Source organism: Leptodactylus fuscus, chromosome 2 (assembly GCF_031893055.1).
Source record: "Leptodactylus fuscus isolate aLepFus1 chromosome 2, aLepFus1.hap2, whole genome shotgun sequence".
Classification (NCBI taxonomy): Eukaryota; Metazoa; Chordata; class Amphibia; order Anura; family Leptodactylidae; genus Leptodactylus; species Leptodactylus fuscus.
Window position 1 is genome coordinate 213794313 of NC_134266.1, and position 15690 is coordinate 213810002.

At 41.1% G+C, this 15690-nt stretch overlaps 1 protein-coding gene across 8 annotated transcripts in view; it reads right to left on the bottom strand.

Moving 5' to 3' along the window:
- Nucleotides 1-15690, bottom strand: part of ZC3H13 (zinc finger CCCH-type containing 13) — a 38855-nt gene extending 23165 nt beyond the window's left edge. For 3 of the 8 annotated variants that reach the window (XM_075265486.1, XM_075265488.1, XM_075265485.1), the window contains exons 1-8: nt 15332-15690; nt 13185-13318; nt 12462-12571; nt 11027-11138; nt 8034-8142; nt 7504-7569; nt 2326-2465; nt 1042-1199 (exon numbers count right to left, since the gene is read on the bottom strand). In XM_075265486.1, coding sequence (XP_075121587.1) covers nt 1042-1199; nt 2326-2465; nt 7504-7569; nt 8034-8142; nt 11027-11138; nt 12462-12571; nt 13185-13301 — 812 coding nt within the window. In that variant the 5' untranslated portion in view covers nt 13302-13318; nt 15332-15690. The remainder of the gene's footprint in view (nt 1-1041; nt 1200-2325; nt 2466-7503; nt 7570-8033; nt 8143-11026; nt 11139-12461; nt 12572-13184; nt 13319-15331) is intronic. The other 5 variants (XM_075265492.1, XM_075265490.1, XM_075265489.1 and 2 more) reach the window with 3 other exon arrangements.

Genomic DNA, 15690 nt, shown 5'->3' on the forward strand with positions numbered 1-15690 from the left:
TGGAGGTCCTGGGAAAAACGTATGTGCGCTATTGTGACGAAAAGTAGCCTATTGTGCAATTGAGTGTAGTAACTATGTTTGTGGAAAATTTCAGCCAAATCGGTGGAGCGGGTTTTGTGTGATTGAGGAACAAACATCCAAACACACAAACCCACAATCACCTTTATAATATTAATAGGATGTCTGGGCAAAAGGAAGACCACTGGCCTTAAATAAGCTACTATTTATAGGAGAAGGTGTAACTGGCAGATTAGGGAGGGTCCATCAGCGCAGACCCACACTGGTGAAGGAGAATGGGGGAAAATAGGAGTGCCAGAGATATTGAAAGTAGTGTGCTTGGATATCTCTGACACACCATTTGAAGTGATTGGAGTGATACGTATGCTGGTACAGGGAATTACAGTCCTTCATTCTCCTGTTTATTAGGGGTCTGAATCCTTTAAAGGCCCTATTAGATTGACCAATAATCACAGCAATCATAATTAACAAGCGTTCTTATTAAAGGCAATGGCATGCACAGGTGCAGCCTGGCAATTAGCAAATGTGTTCATCAATTGTGTGCTGTACTGGCCATTGCTTCGAATAGAAAATCACGGGTTTTCCTATCAATTAGCAATAAACAAATGCAACCAGGAGCACAATGTGAAAGCACCCTCGGGCCTTATTCACATGTCAGTGTTTTGGTCACCATGAACGAGAGTCAAAAGCAATAGTGTAAACTACAAAGAGGTCAGGTCAGATGAAAAGATCTGCACCTGTTCTGTATATTCAACCTGGCTCCTGGTTTTTGGCACAAAATCACTGCTGCAAAACACTGCACAAAACCGGGATTTGTGAATAAGACCCAGTTGTGCTGCCGATCAACCAGCTGATTGAGTCTTCTACACAAGATTTTGTCTGCACATCGACCTGCAACAGTAGTGGACTGTTCCTTCACCATTCACTTTGCATCAATCTGTGTGAACAGGTCGATTAAAAGCAGAGCAGGTCAGTGCTCATCCTGGCCAAGATCAGTCAGTGTAATAGAAACCTTACACGAACCTCACGGGAAGTTCAGATGGGGGAGGCGATGTCCCTGCAGCCACTTTCTTTTCTTTCTTGCTTGTAGGATTGCCAGCTTTTGGACTGGACTTTCGTTTAGGAGATTTGCTGGACTTGCTTGGTGAAGGAGACATTTTGGCTATGACTTCAGGTGAAATCTACAAAACACAAGTGGTTACACTGTTAAATTAAGATTTGCTTGCATACAGGCTGGGTTTAAATCCACAACGAAAGAGACTATGTTGTCTTTGGTAAAAAAAAAATAAATAAATAAAAATTGTCAGATTTTAGGGAATGAAAAAGTTTTTTGCAGGCGGATTTTGACGCGGAATCCGCCTCAAAATCTGCCTGCAAAAGGGCTGTTAAGAGGAGCAGTCAGTACTTTGCAAATGTATTTGTAAGGGCGGGTTCACACCTGTGCCCGGACTCCACTTTGTGGGTTTCTGTCTTCTGCTGACAGGAGACAGAAACCCGGCATTCAGTGTCAGCCCGTGAGCGTCTTCTGTCGTCCGTGGCGAAACCGTTTTTTTTTTTTTTTTTTTTTAACCGGACACAAAGTCCTGTATGTTCAACTTTGTGTCTGGTTAAAAAAAACTGGTTTCGCCGCGAAGGACAGGAAATGCTCACGGACGGTCACTTTGCAAACCCATTCAAATGAATGGGTTGGAAAACTGTCTGCCAGGTTTCCGTCTCCTGTCCGATTTCTCAGGCAGAAGACGGAAACCTGAAAGCGGAGACTGGGCGCAGGTGTGAAAGCACCCTTAGCCAAAACCAGAAGTAGAACCTATACAGAGAAAACATAACGGGATAGAGCTGCACAACTTGTGTGTTTTGGCTTATAAATACTAATGGAAAATACTGACCATGTGAAAGTGGCCTATATCCATACCACCCTCTGTATAGGAGTAGTGATACATCAGCTCATGCTTAACGTTTTTATCCAATTTCTAATACTGATTGAATATATAATATCAGTGATGTTCTGACAGATAGGTAGCAATACTGTCCTGGAACAGCTGTTCAGTAATGTTCATACTTTTCCATATCTATGGGATAGCACTGCAGTACCTAAAACTGCCGCTACACATTGGACGGCAAGTGTGCAGCGGGGCTTCTGGCATGTAAATATTACTGGGAGCCGGGCTGTCCCTTCCTGCAGCTATAATACAGATAGGCCATCGATATTAGAAAGTGGATAACCCCTTTACTACTGTGACACATGCAAACAAAGGAGCATTTACTTATCTGGGAGAGAGATGTTATATATTTTATACTTTGTTTTACCTCTTTTTTTATCACAATCTCTTCACGTTTTTCCATGTTTTCCTGCTCCAATTTCATTAACTCACGCTGTATCTTCTGACGTTTCATTTCCAAAGACAATTCGTGGTCATAGTCATAATTTACATCACCATTTTCTGAATCTATGGCAGAAATTGCAAGAATTGGTGCACAATACTTTTATTAAATAGAAATTTATTAATAGAAATGTTTCTACAGACTAAGCCCAAGACTAGATGCAAAGCAAGGTAAAGACATCCTACATTATGGGGTTATTTCACCCTTCCTGGAAGATGGAGCAGCAGGTGTGGTTTGATACAAACATCTGATTTTCCAAGGGTAGGGAGTAGCTTTCTCTAGCCATGGTATATGTAGTATTACATTCCTGCCATTCAGTTCTTCCTCACAGATGGACCCAAACCATCTATGATGCTCAAATACACCATATGGGAATGGGTCTTATTAATAATGAGACAACCCATTTAATAAACTTTTTATCAGCATGTACATCAATCCAGTAACCACTTCCTTATGCATGTACAAACAGCAAACTCTAATGCAGTGAATGGGAAATACGCATTTCCTATAGTCCACAGGGACAAATAACTCTGAAAGTAAGATCATGGCCAAGTCTAAAGCGGAGGGCTGGATTGACCACAATAAGTTTAATTCATACCTCCTGATAATAAGTCTGATGATATGTGGGATAGACATAAGTAATAGAAAGGTATGCGTTACAACTAGAGATGAACGAGTTGTATTCGAAACGGCCGTTTCGAATAGCACGCACCCATAGGAAAGAATGGACGCAGCCGGCACGCAGACTTTGCCGGTGGCCAGTGTGCCGGCTGCGTCCATTCATTCCCATGGGTGCGTGCTATTCGAAACGGGAGTTTCGAATAGTACTCGCTCATCTCTATATTAGGTCATAAATATAGGAATAAAACTTTTTCCCACAATGAATGAGTAGGTAGGAGTTTACTATTCTCACTCTTTAGGTCACAGACGCTGTGCACAACATACATATGGATTTGTAGGCTCATTAGAAGTGATCACAGCAGGCACCGCACAGCACCCTCGAATTAGCCCATGGGCTAACAACTAAGCTCGTCATTATGTTCGGAACGTACGGCTTGCATGCTCTAATTCAGACAGTGAGTACAGATCTACCTACTGTGCAAAAGTGCTTGTGGCCAACTACATTCAAATGCAAAAATAGAAATGTTAATTGACGCAGTATTAATGATTTAGAAAGATGAGAATTATAACGTAGAAGCACCTCAGCTATAGAGGATGCAGATTTACAGCCAGCTACAAATCAGTGGAGGAAAAAGGCTATAAGGTGCAAAGTACCATTAGGAGAATACAATAATCTGCAGAAGCAATGAAGTCTCTAGTCCCCAGAGAAGTTTCACAACTTTTTTGCCATACTTTTAAGCCATTAGACTTAACTTTTATTCAATTATTTTCCAGATTTACTTTCTGGACTACGATTTAACAAAAAGCCTAAAAAATAGCATCCGTGCAACGGAGAACTAAAGCTGAAAATGAATCACATGATCAGGGGATGACAACATAGTATTCTAGTATGTTCACATGTTGTCATCCTTGGCTTTCTGCATCAGATCTAGTAGTAAAATACAGTCCTATGACAAAGTTTGGGCACCCCTATTAATCTTAATCATTTTTAGTTCTAAATATTTTGGTGTTTATAACAGCCATTTCAGTTTGATATATCTAATAACTGATGGACACAGTAATATTTCAGGATTGAAATGAGGTTTATTGTACTAACAGAAAATGTGCAATATGCATTAAACCAAAATTTGACCGGTGCAAAAGTATGGGCACCTCAACAGAAAAGTGACATTAATATTTAGTAGATCCTCCTTTTGCAAAGATAACAGCCTCTAGTCGCTTCCTGTAGCTTTTAATCAGTTCCTGGATCCTGGATGAAGGGATTTTGGACCATTCCTCTTTACAAAACAATTCAAGTTCAGTTAAGTTTGATGGTTGCCGAGCATGGACAGCCCGCTTCAAATCATCCCACAGATGTTCAATGATATTCAGGTCTGGGGACAGGGATGGCCATTCCAGAACATTGTAATTGTTCCTCTGCATGAATGCCTGAGGTGATTTGGAGCGGTGTTTTGGATCATTGTCTTGCTGAAATATCCATCCCCGGCGTAACTTCAACTTCATCACTGATTCTTGAACATTATTCTCAAGAATCTGCTGATACTGAGTGGAATCCATGCGACCCTCAACTTTAACAAGATTCCTGGTGCTGGCATTGGCCACACAGCCCCAAAGCATGATGGAACCCCCACCAAATTTTACAGTGGGTAGCAAGTGTTTTTCTTGGATCCTGGGTTTTTTTGGACGCCATGCATAACGCCTTTTTGTATGACAAAACAACTCAATCTTTGTTTCACCAGTCCACAGGACCTTCTTCCAAAATGAAGCTGGCTTGTCCAAATGTGCTTTAGCATACCTCAGGCGACTCTGTTTGTGGTGTGCTTGCAGAAACGGCTTCTCTCTCATCACTCTCCCATACAGCTTCTCCTTGTGCAAAGTGCGCTGTATTGTTGACCGATGCACAGTGACACCATCTGCAGCAAGATGATGCTGCAGCTCTTTGGAGGTGGTCTGTGGATTGTCCTTGACTGTTCTCACCATACTTCTTCTCTGCCTTTCTGATATTTTTCTTGGCCTGCGACTTCTGGACTTAACAAGAACTGTCCCTGTGGTCTTCCATTTCCTTACTATGTTCCTCACAGTGGAAACTGACAGGTTAAATCTCTGAGACAACGTTTTGTATCCTTCCCCTGAACAACTATGTTGAACAATCTTTGTTTTCAGATCATTTGAGAGCGGGCTGTCCATGCTCGGCGACCATCAAACTTAACTGAACTTGAATTGTTTTGTAAAGAGGAATGGTCCAAAATATCTTCATCCAGGATCCGGGAACTGATTAAAAGCTACAGGAAGCGACTAGAGGTTGTTATCTTTGCAATAGGACGATCTACTAAATATTAATGTCACTTTTCTGTTGAGGTGCCCATACTTTCGCACCGGTCAAATTTTGGTTTAATGCATATTGCACATTTTCTGTTAGTACAATAAACCTCATTTCAATCCTGAAATATTACTGTGTCCATCAGTTATTAGATATATCAAACTGAAATGGCTGTTGCAAACACCAAAATATTTAGAACTAAAAATGATTAAGATTAATAGGGGTGCCCAAACTTTTTCATAGGACTGTACATGCTGGAATATGCAAACTTGACATGTGAACATAACCCAAGGTTAACTTCTATTAAAAAACAAAACACAAACTCTATATGCAGCAAGTATCTATGCTCCCTCTAGTGACAGGTACTAAGAACATTATGCTTTAAACAGGAATTGCTTAACCCTTAAGTATTATCATGGTGTCTATCAGACACCACTACCATAGACATATTATGATAGAAACCATGATTTAAGGGTTAAGGCCCAGTTCACATCTGTGTTCGGTATTCCATTCAGGGAGTCTGCTTGTGGACCCCCCGAATGGAAACCTATACGCATTAAAAAGAGGTTAGCTAAGAAACCACACGGACCCCATAGAATATAATGGGAGCGTGTGGTTTCTGCTCTTTGTCCGCATGAATCATGCGGAGAGAAAAGTAATGCAAACACCACTTTTTTCTCTGCATGATTCGTGTGAACACCGAGCGAAAACCACAGGGTTTATGGGGTCCGTGTGGTTTCTTAGGTAACCGCTTTTTAATTCATATAGGTTTTAGTTCGGGACAAGTGGACTCCCCGAACACGGATGTGACCCAGGTCTAAGAAGTTAAAAGGGTTGCACCAATAAAGACAATTATAACCTATTGACACCCTCCAGTGTTCAGAACATGGGACTGATAATCTGCCTGTGAATGAAACACCAGTGCGTATGCATGACCATAACTGGTTTTAATGGGACAATGGAATTCCGAAATAAACAGGAAAAAAAACAAAAAACAACCACCACACAAGAGCAATCACTTGTAAAATACTGCGTCTCTCCAAGGCCAATGTTTTACAGATTGCAGCTGTCTTTATGATGTTATGCTGTACTAACATGTGACTGCTGCAGCCACTCGCTGGCCTCAGCAGTCATATACTGTACATACAGGCGTTGGTTTTGTGGATGTACAGCACATAAGCACTTCAAAAAAGTAGACACCGTAATAGCAAGGAGGTAACTGGAGAGTTATGGTAGTTTCACATACCTACTCTCAGACAACCCCTTTAAATCTATGGTTCTGTATTGAAGAGACATATCCAAAACATTGTGTCACAGTATCTAAATCATTAAAGGAGTTTTCCAGAAGCACAACATGTGACAAACATTGTGATAAATAGCTGAGAAAACACTCAACACAGTGCTATTGGCATTATGAAGAATTTTAACACATGCCGTAGTAGAATCTAAACACATAACAGAATGGGACGTAGAAAACCTTAAAGAGGAGGACTAACCCATTCCTCATACAAGCAAGTATGAACAGGTCCCTTGGTACTGGGACTTCCTTGAAGATCTTGTAGCTTCAGGAGTGGGAAGATGGCTGTCAATGACAGCCGAACTCTTAAAGAGAAAGCAGGGACCGTTTATTACAATGAGCTTTGTATATAGAACTCAGGAAGCCGCCATATTGGTTCCCGCCTCAGTCCCAGCAGTTACATGACCACCAGGTAGTTGCAGGGGCTACTGGGTGCTAGCAGACCCAGATCAGCTCTGCAGTGAATGTTTACGCGTAAACGCGTGTCAGAGTAAGCGGAGTAAAACAGAATCCCATTGACTTCAATGGGTTTGGTCTTACGCGCGCTACACATTGAAGTCAATGGGAGGCTTTTTTACCTATTGCTTTCAATGTGATACGCGCATGTTTACGTGTCAGAATGAGCGGAGCCTTACTCCTTGTGAAGGCAGCCTAAGACAAATAATAAGGAAGAATGCCAGAATGACCCCCCCCCCCCCCTTCCAAAATAAACCTGAAAATGAATCTGATCATATCCCAAGTAATATGGCCTGAGAATGAAGTGGTTAATCTGTACCTGGAAAACCCCTTTAACTCAAAGCAACAACTGTGTACCAATTCTAAAGAGGACATTTTAAACACTAGTTATTTGCTTATTTCTAAGTACCTAAACAGGGAGGAGGTTTTCTGCTATCCTTTGGTTTGTACTCACACATTTTTCCACATTGGTCAACTGTATCAAAAGAAAATCAACAATTTGCACATGAAAAAAAGATCTGAGCATTTCTATAAACTAGAAGGGAGACACTTCAGTACGGGCATGTTCACACAGCAATTTAAGCAAAAAAAAAAAAAAAAAACTGTTTCAGAAATCTGAAGAGGATTTTGTTACTAATTCTGAAAATCTGCTTTTAAAGAAAAAAAAACAAACAAAAAACTCCAGAACTTGTCTCCCATTCATTACAATGGGAATTTCATTCAGAATCTACCTGATGCTGCTTTTTTTAATGCTATTTGGGGAAGAAAAAAAAAAGCTAGCAGGAAAAGTTTGCATTTGTCTTCCAATTAAGATGAAAGGCAGATTTCTGGTGCAATTTGGAGCTTATTTTTATGCAGAATCTGCCTCAATATCAGCTCTGAATTGGTTTTTGTGAACATCCCATAAAGTAGTGTACAGATGTAGATTGATAGTCTCACCGTCACGAGCAGTCTCCCATTCAGCAGTTTCTTCGTCACTTTCTGGAGTTCTCTCCTTAGTAATTTTAATATCTTCCTTTTCTCTGTGTCTTCCCCTAGAGGACTCTTTCTAGAATGAAAACCATTGGCCAACATAAATATAGATAGAGAAAAGTTAACCCAACCAAGTCTAGCACTTTATACTTTTACCATAGCGTACCTATTCGATTTGCACAACACAGATCTCAATCACTGTATATTGGAATGGGTACAACATAGAAATAGTATAGAGATGCATTATGTGCCCATATTAATAACACAGGGTGCCCATATTTTGTGTTGCTACACCTGTATAAGTAGATATTTCACACACATAATGAAAGTAACAAAATGTCATATACAGAGAACCTTTATATTTTGAATTTATGGGTTAAAATGGATAAGCAGTTTCGAAAGAGTTCATAACAGAGATGACAAAATTCCCCCACCCAAAGTTCCTATTTGCATTATGTAACATGTTTTATATGGGCTAGGTTAAGCATTGGCTTCAACTTTTAGTCTAGAGCAGGAGGAGGCAACTTAGTGTGTATGATGTACCCCTAAATTCTATGATGTGCCAATTTATTTATTTTTTAAGTCATAGATGAGGTATTGCGTGCGCTGTGCAAGAATAGTAAGGATGTCAACCCTAACATGAAAGTATATAACACAAACCATACCCACAGACAGTTAACTGGTTGACGAAACTTCCATTTCAATGTGATTCTTGTCTCTGACTTTTTTTTGTACAAAGATGACTCTTCTCTGTTAGGACTTTTGGCTGAGCAAAGTACTCAGAGTGATCTGCAGTAAGTCAGCTTTGTGGGGGAGGGAGGATGCCCCTCACACAACCCAATCTTTTCGTTGAATAAACCCATACAAATCTGACCAGCCTTGTTGAAATGAATAAACACCTACTTTAGCAGGTTCATCTGCCATATTATATTACAGAATTACAGAATAAAGGGAATCTGCAGCAGGATTCCTCATCGCAGTGAACTACACTTTACTCTAAATAGGACAATAAATAGTGAAATATAGAGAGAAGTGTCCACTGGTGGCTACTAAGGCTTCTTCCCACTTGGTGCAGTATGATTGAAAGGTCTCTCCTGTACACTGACTGGGAAGGTCTCATCAATTAAGCTGAATGGGAATCAGTGTGACAAATCAGGAGTCATTTTAGCTCTCTGGATTACCATCTCTTCATCAAGATGGTTGGCACAATAAATTCTCACCCCAACACAACCAGCTTTATTACCTTTTCAAAGCAAACAACAAGCGCATCATGGCTCAAATATCAATCCTTAACTAGTCGTTCAATGTGACTATAAGATTCTGGGCCCACTACTCTGTATCTCCACAAACACAGCAGTTCATACCAGCTTGTGTGTTTCTGGCTTATATAGGTCTGTTTCTTCCCCGGGCAGGGAGCATTATGGGAACGGTGACCACCTGTAGAACCTCCACCTGCCTGCTAATTAACCCTCATTAACAATCCACTTGTCTGCAAATCCAAATAAAACACCCAACTTTCCCAGATTCTTCTCTTCCACCCTGCTTTCCTACCCTACTTTTTCTGACTCTAGTTGCATAAACATGCCACTCAATATGATCTCAATATGAAATGCACATGCATGAAATCTCATCAACATATCAAACTAAAAATACAACTCTGAAGCCATGGTGCAAGATACAAACAACTGCCTATATTACCAGAGACCTGCGACCGCCCGACATACATTTCGCCCACAAATGGGCTTTGTCAAGGGGCCCTTGACAAAGCCCATATGTGGGCAAAATGTATGTTGGGCCCTTGACAAAGCCCACTCATGGGCAAAACGTACATCGGGCCCTTGACAAAGCACATTTGTGGGCGGTCGCAGGTCCCTATGTCTCTAGTAATATAGGCAATTGTTTGTATCTTGCACCATGTCTTCAGATTTGTATTTTTAGTTTGATATGTTGATGAGATTTCATGCATGTGCATTTCATATTGAGATCATTGCATAGTTCATATCTATTTTTTTATTTATTTATGTTAGTTCATATTGAAATCATGGTATAAGATGTCATTTTCATTAGCCTGTATCTCCATTGCATGAGATTTGGGTATTAGTTGTTCTTCCCCCTTATTTACTGTGAATGTCTTTATATGTTTATCCCTTGTCTTAGTTTTAATGACACTAATAAATGATGGTTTTATTACCTTAGCTGGGTGTTGTTTTTTTGGCTGGCATACTTAGTGTAAATGCACACCAGCATATAAATATCTTGTTTGTGTTCTATCCATAGGTACTCAGAAAGGGAAAAGTGACATAAGCTAAATAAATCGGAAATCGCATACTGCATAGTAAGGTCAGGTATCCAGAGTGGCTCTCCCATCTATGACATAGAGGGTCATACTGACTGAAGCTAGGTTCACATCTGCGATGGAGTCACTGTAGCATGAGGCTGTCTTTATGAAATAACTCCTTCAGGCCTGGGCCCCACGTGCTGTAAACGCCACAGGGAAAAAAAACAAAGTGTTTTATAGTCACTGCATAGTGGATGGGATTCTAGCGAATTCCATCCACACACTGCGGAAAAATACACGGAGTGGACACGCTGCAATTTCCAAAATCATTGCAGTTTTGGAGTATCACCCATGAAACTCAATAAGTGTATTTGCCTCCTAGTGAAATGTTGTTCTGTACTATGATCACTACGGGAAATCCGGGAAACACACGGACCAAGTTTCATTGGTGAAACTCGGTTGGATGAATGTGGCTTTAACAGGAATCAGTAATGTAATCCAGTAAATGAACCCATGTACTGTGCACCAATGCATCTAGAACCAACCATTTTACCATCAATATGTAAAACAGCTCAGGGTATTATTTGTTATAGCTCTAGACTTACAGAATTTGATTCTGACCTTAATAAAACAGCAAAAAAATTAAAAAATAAATAACTATTGTTTATTTATCTCTCTGTACCCTGGAAGGAGAAGTCTGTTCTTCGGCTGTACGTTTCTGTGGCTCTGTTTCTACCTCCTGGCGCTTATTTTTCATTCTATCACGCAAATCTATAGTGGGTCTCTCTGGTGACCTGAAATCAGAAATGTTTCACTCAAGAGAATTGCAAGGTAAAAAAAAATAGCAATACAATGCAAGAATATACATAGCATTAATATTTATTCTATTATTATTATTATAGTATTTGATTTGATACAAATAAACTACTATGGTAACTCATACTTTATTATAAAGTCTGGTGATTGTTTCTCAATGGAATAATTTTCCAAAAGATTATTTATAAATGTATGAAAAACAGCATAGCGCCATCCACTGTTACAGAACTGCAAATAGTAACATTTCAGTCTATTAACTTTTCTCAAACCGGATCTGTGTAAATCCAGTGGCAAAGGATCCGCTAGCCACTGGACCTTCACAGATATGACATGAGAAAAGTCCTTTGACAGACCAAATGTCACCATTAGTAGATCTGGAACTCTTCCCTGTCTCACTACTGAGTGAAGGTACTTATGCTGTTTTTCAAGCACTTATAGTAGCTATATGCTGCATTTATAAATAAACTTTCTTCTGCTTGCAGAATATATAAAACGGTGTCCAATTCAGAAACTAAAGGGTTGAAATCACTTTTGGAAATTAAAAATAAGGAATTGTATAGTGAACCTCCAGAAATAGCCCACCTGCCAAACCAGCTTATACGCTGCAGTAGGGATCACCTCCCCAAAAACAAACTAGGGTTAAGGATACATTGCTTTTTTATGAAGTACTAAAGCCAAAACCCATGTGTCCTTTATATGTTCTTACTCTTCATGCCCCAAAGCTGGTTTTGAATCTGAACGAAGGCCCTTAAAGGGATTCTACCATTAAAACTTTTTTTTTTTTTGTGGATAAGACGTCGGAATAGCCTTTAGAAATGCAACTCATTTGCATACCGGTAAAAACCGGTATTTCTAAGGAACGGCGCGGCGGAGACCACGTCTAAAGGTAAGAGACGAATAGCCTTTCTAAAGGCTATTCCGACGTCTTATCCACAAAAATTTTTTTTTAAGGGTAGAATCCCTTTAACCTACAGATTTATCAAAGGGCAACCAGATTTCTCATTTGAGTGATGCCCTTTGGAAAATGAACTGTGACCTTTATAGGTTGTTATGGGCAACTGCATCACTTTCTTTCAATTTTTCCTCCTCTTGCTGGTATACAAAGTCAGTTTTGGGAAGAGAGCTTATGGCAGAAATATAACCTAGCAAGGGAACTGAATACAGCAAAGAGCAAGAATGACCTGCAATCCTCCTCTTAGTATATAGAGGAAAGGAGATCTTCAAAAAGTAAGAGAAGAGGGCAAGTGCCACCCATCAAACAAGTAAAATATTAGAAGTAATGTGTGCATGAGGTTACTTACCTTCTATAAGTACTGCTATAACCTTTTCCCCTTGGTGATGGGCCATGAACATATCTACAGGTATTACCATACACACAGTTACCAGTTTTCATCCAGTTACGACACTGAGTCTGAAACAAGAAAACGCATCAAATTATTTAACATTTCTGTGACTAGGAGCAAAATTACTAGAAAGTTCTAATTCTGAATGCTAGATAATAAAGCTCTATCCACACAGGCTTAAGTTGTGGCGCTGTTCTGTACATGTAGCCATTTACCTACTTAGAAAGGCAGCAGGGATGCAGTCTGACTATGAACCAACCTACTGTGTTAGTGTTATATACTGTATATATCTTATGCCATAAACCTAGAAATTGACCATTCACACATAAGTAAAACCTATGACCACACATCCAGCCCGTGGATAAGCGGTGACCACTGTTCAGCCACTGTTTGGCTGTATCGCTGATGTGTCGGCCAAAGATCAGGAATACTGGGAACCCAAATAGAAAGTCTCTGCTGGATCCTCAGCTGAACAGAAAAGGTGTGGAACACCCACTTAAATTTTTTTTTTAAAATGTGCAATATATTTTACTTTTTTTAAACTTAGAAGCCTATGGGTGAGGTGTCCTCCTGTCATATACTACAAATGCAATGTGAACGCACCCTAACTCAGCCTTGCTCTTTGGCCATAAGCCTTTTTATTGTAACATTCTGCATAGGAAAGGATCAGTCTGCTCTTACCTCTGCACTAGTCCCTGTGCTAGGTCCAAGCCTCTCAAAAACACTGGGTCTACGAGATGTGCTATCCGAAATAGTCTTGGTATTTTCTACTGTGACCTTCCGTCGGATTTTTGACATCTTGTTCTTTTTCTTTCCTATTAAAAAGGTAAAGATTTTTTTCCTTTAATACTGTGCATCCGTTCACCTTTCAACACCATTTCACAGTTTACATAAGAAGTTGAGAACTGTGCAGACATATTGGACTGCACTGATCTGCAAGTCATAGCCTGGATCCTAGTCCCTACTCACAGTTCTCTAGGCTTCAGAGCTGAAATCTGCTAGTATCCTCCCTCAGCTAAGCAGTTAGGTTGCAATACCAAGCTTCAGTTTCCAACAGTAACCACAAGGTTTGTAAATGGGGCTCAGGGATATAATACAGGTTGTAACTCAGGACTGGTACAAGAATGAACCAATACATTGTCAAATTGTATGGAAATCTTAAGATAGTATTTAGATATGGGCAAGCCTGTTCTGGGGGAGTATATGAATTTATCCTTTTGAAAACTGCTCCGTAAGTGTCTGTTCAGACTGTCCGTGGTTCCAGGAACTATGAAATATTATGGGTTATATTTTCAGTGAGTCCCTTAGACTCATAATGGGTAGGTTAGGCTTTTTCTGTTGAAGAGTTATTCTGGCTATCAGAAATTTGCGTGAAAAAACAGAGTAGGAGAAATGTATAAAGAGAGGTGCCCTGTACTCCAGTGCTGGCACAAGATGTGTCAGAATATTAAGAAGTTCTACCATTTAATTCTGCCACATCTTGAGAAGTCCAACCACGAAAATAGTCCAAGAACGCTGTCAGTCCAACACATACAAGGGCAGGCTGTTTTATGACAGCACCACGGACAGTGTACAAGTTGTGTTATGTGACATAAAGATTCCTAAAGCAATGTCTTTGCAGGTAATAATGGCTGGATTGGTGTGTGTGTGTGTGTGTGTGTGTGTGGGGGGGGGGGGTGTCACATGTCACTTTCTGAAAGAAGGAAAATCAGGTTCAGATATAAGTGCGAGATGTGCAATTGCCTTGTCCATGACACGCTGTGAGCTGTAGTGCAGCGACAAGTGAATTCGGGTACAAGAGAAAAATATGCTTGTAATGTGTGAATGGAGGTCACTGTACTATAGAGAGTTCTGATGCTAGTGATCGGCTGATCACTATACAGCTCTATACAGATTTATGTCAGGTCACTACTCAAGTGCTCCGGCCTAAAGATATTCCCTACTATATCACTATGGCCATTCAGGCCGCTGCATCATAACTTACTATAGTGTAGTGACTTCCATTCACACATCTGTGGTCAGTCTGGGAAATACATATATGGCCAGACGATAAGACCCTATTCACATTACTGCACTGTACTATGTAAATATAAATATGGAATAATTTGGCACTGCTTATCAGGACTGCTGGGATTTTTCCAGCCCTGGTTGTTTGAATCTATGAAGTAGCAAGTTTTCCACCTTATAACTGAGTAAGGCTCTGTTCACACTAACATTTTATTATTCATTTTCTTTACATAGTGTTCATGACCGGTCCAATCATTTTTTATTTCTCCATTGCCATATATACACAAATATCAGACCGCTCCATAACAATGATTTTACACTGCGGCATGATTATGTAAAGTGCCCTGAGTTCAGCCCACTGTCTGTGTTGTAGCAGTATATAATACTGCCTGTGTCTGAGGACATGGGGTAAAGTGCCGGATTAGTTGGAGGCGGCAAAAGATCCTCTAAATGGCAGAAAAATGGAATGGATACCTGATAAACTGTACCAGCACAAGTGTGAACAAAACCCAACATAGCGATTACGGTTATATATCTAAGCACAACTGGAGGTGTCACTGCAGAGAAGCTACATCATACCAATCCGTGCACCAGTCTGCCCTTCATCAGAACACCATGCTGGGACTTGTAGTTCCACAACGAGGAACCACGAGACGTATACAAGTCTCTGGCCTCAAGTCACCGGGTGGCACTACAAGTCCCAGCACATGCCCGGGGAGGGCACTACAAGTCCCAGCACATGCCCGGGGAGGGCACTACAAGTCCCAGCACATGCCCGGGGCGCAGGCGCAGTCCCTCCTAGCGAGCACTTTTCTCCTCACCGATTTTTCTTTGATTGCGGCGGCCTAAGCCGCCTGCACCAGAGTCCCGGGCCGTGACCGCTGTGTATCTGGCGGCCGCTACTGGGAGCTCAGCGGCGTCTCCCAGTGCCGCGGACCGACCGAGCGCCCGAGCACTGCGAAGCCGCCCGCCGTCTCTAGCCGCCTTCCTAGCAGGCAGCTGCCGCCTCGGCTCCTCCTTCCCCCTCCTCCTCTTTTTCTTCTTCTTCCACCACTGCGGCCACCCCTGCTGCCGCCACCGGTCCCGGGCTCCGGGAGCGATCGTGACGCAGCTCCGGCTACTAACAACCAGGCGAGGGGGCAAGCAGAACACAGGCCAGACTCTGGTAGTGCCGCTGAGC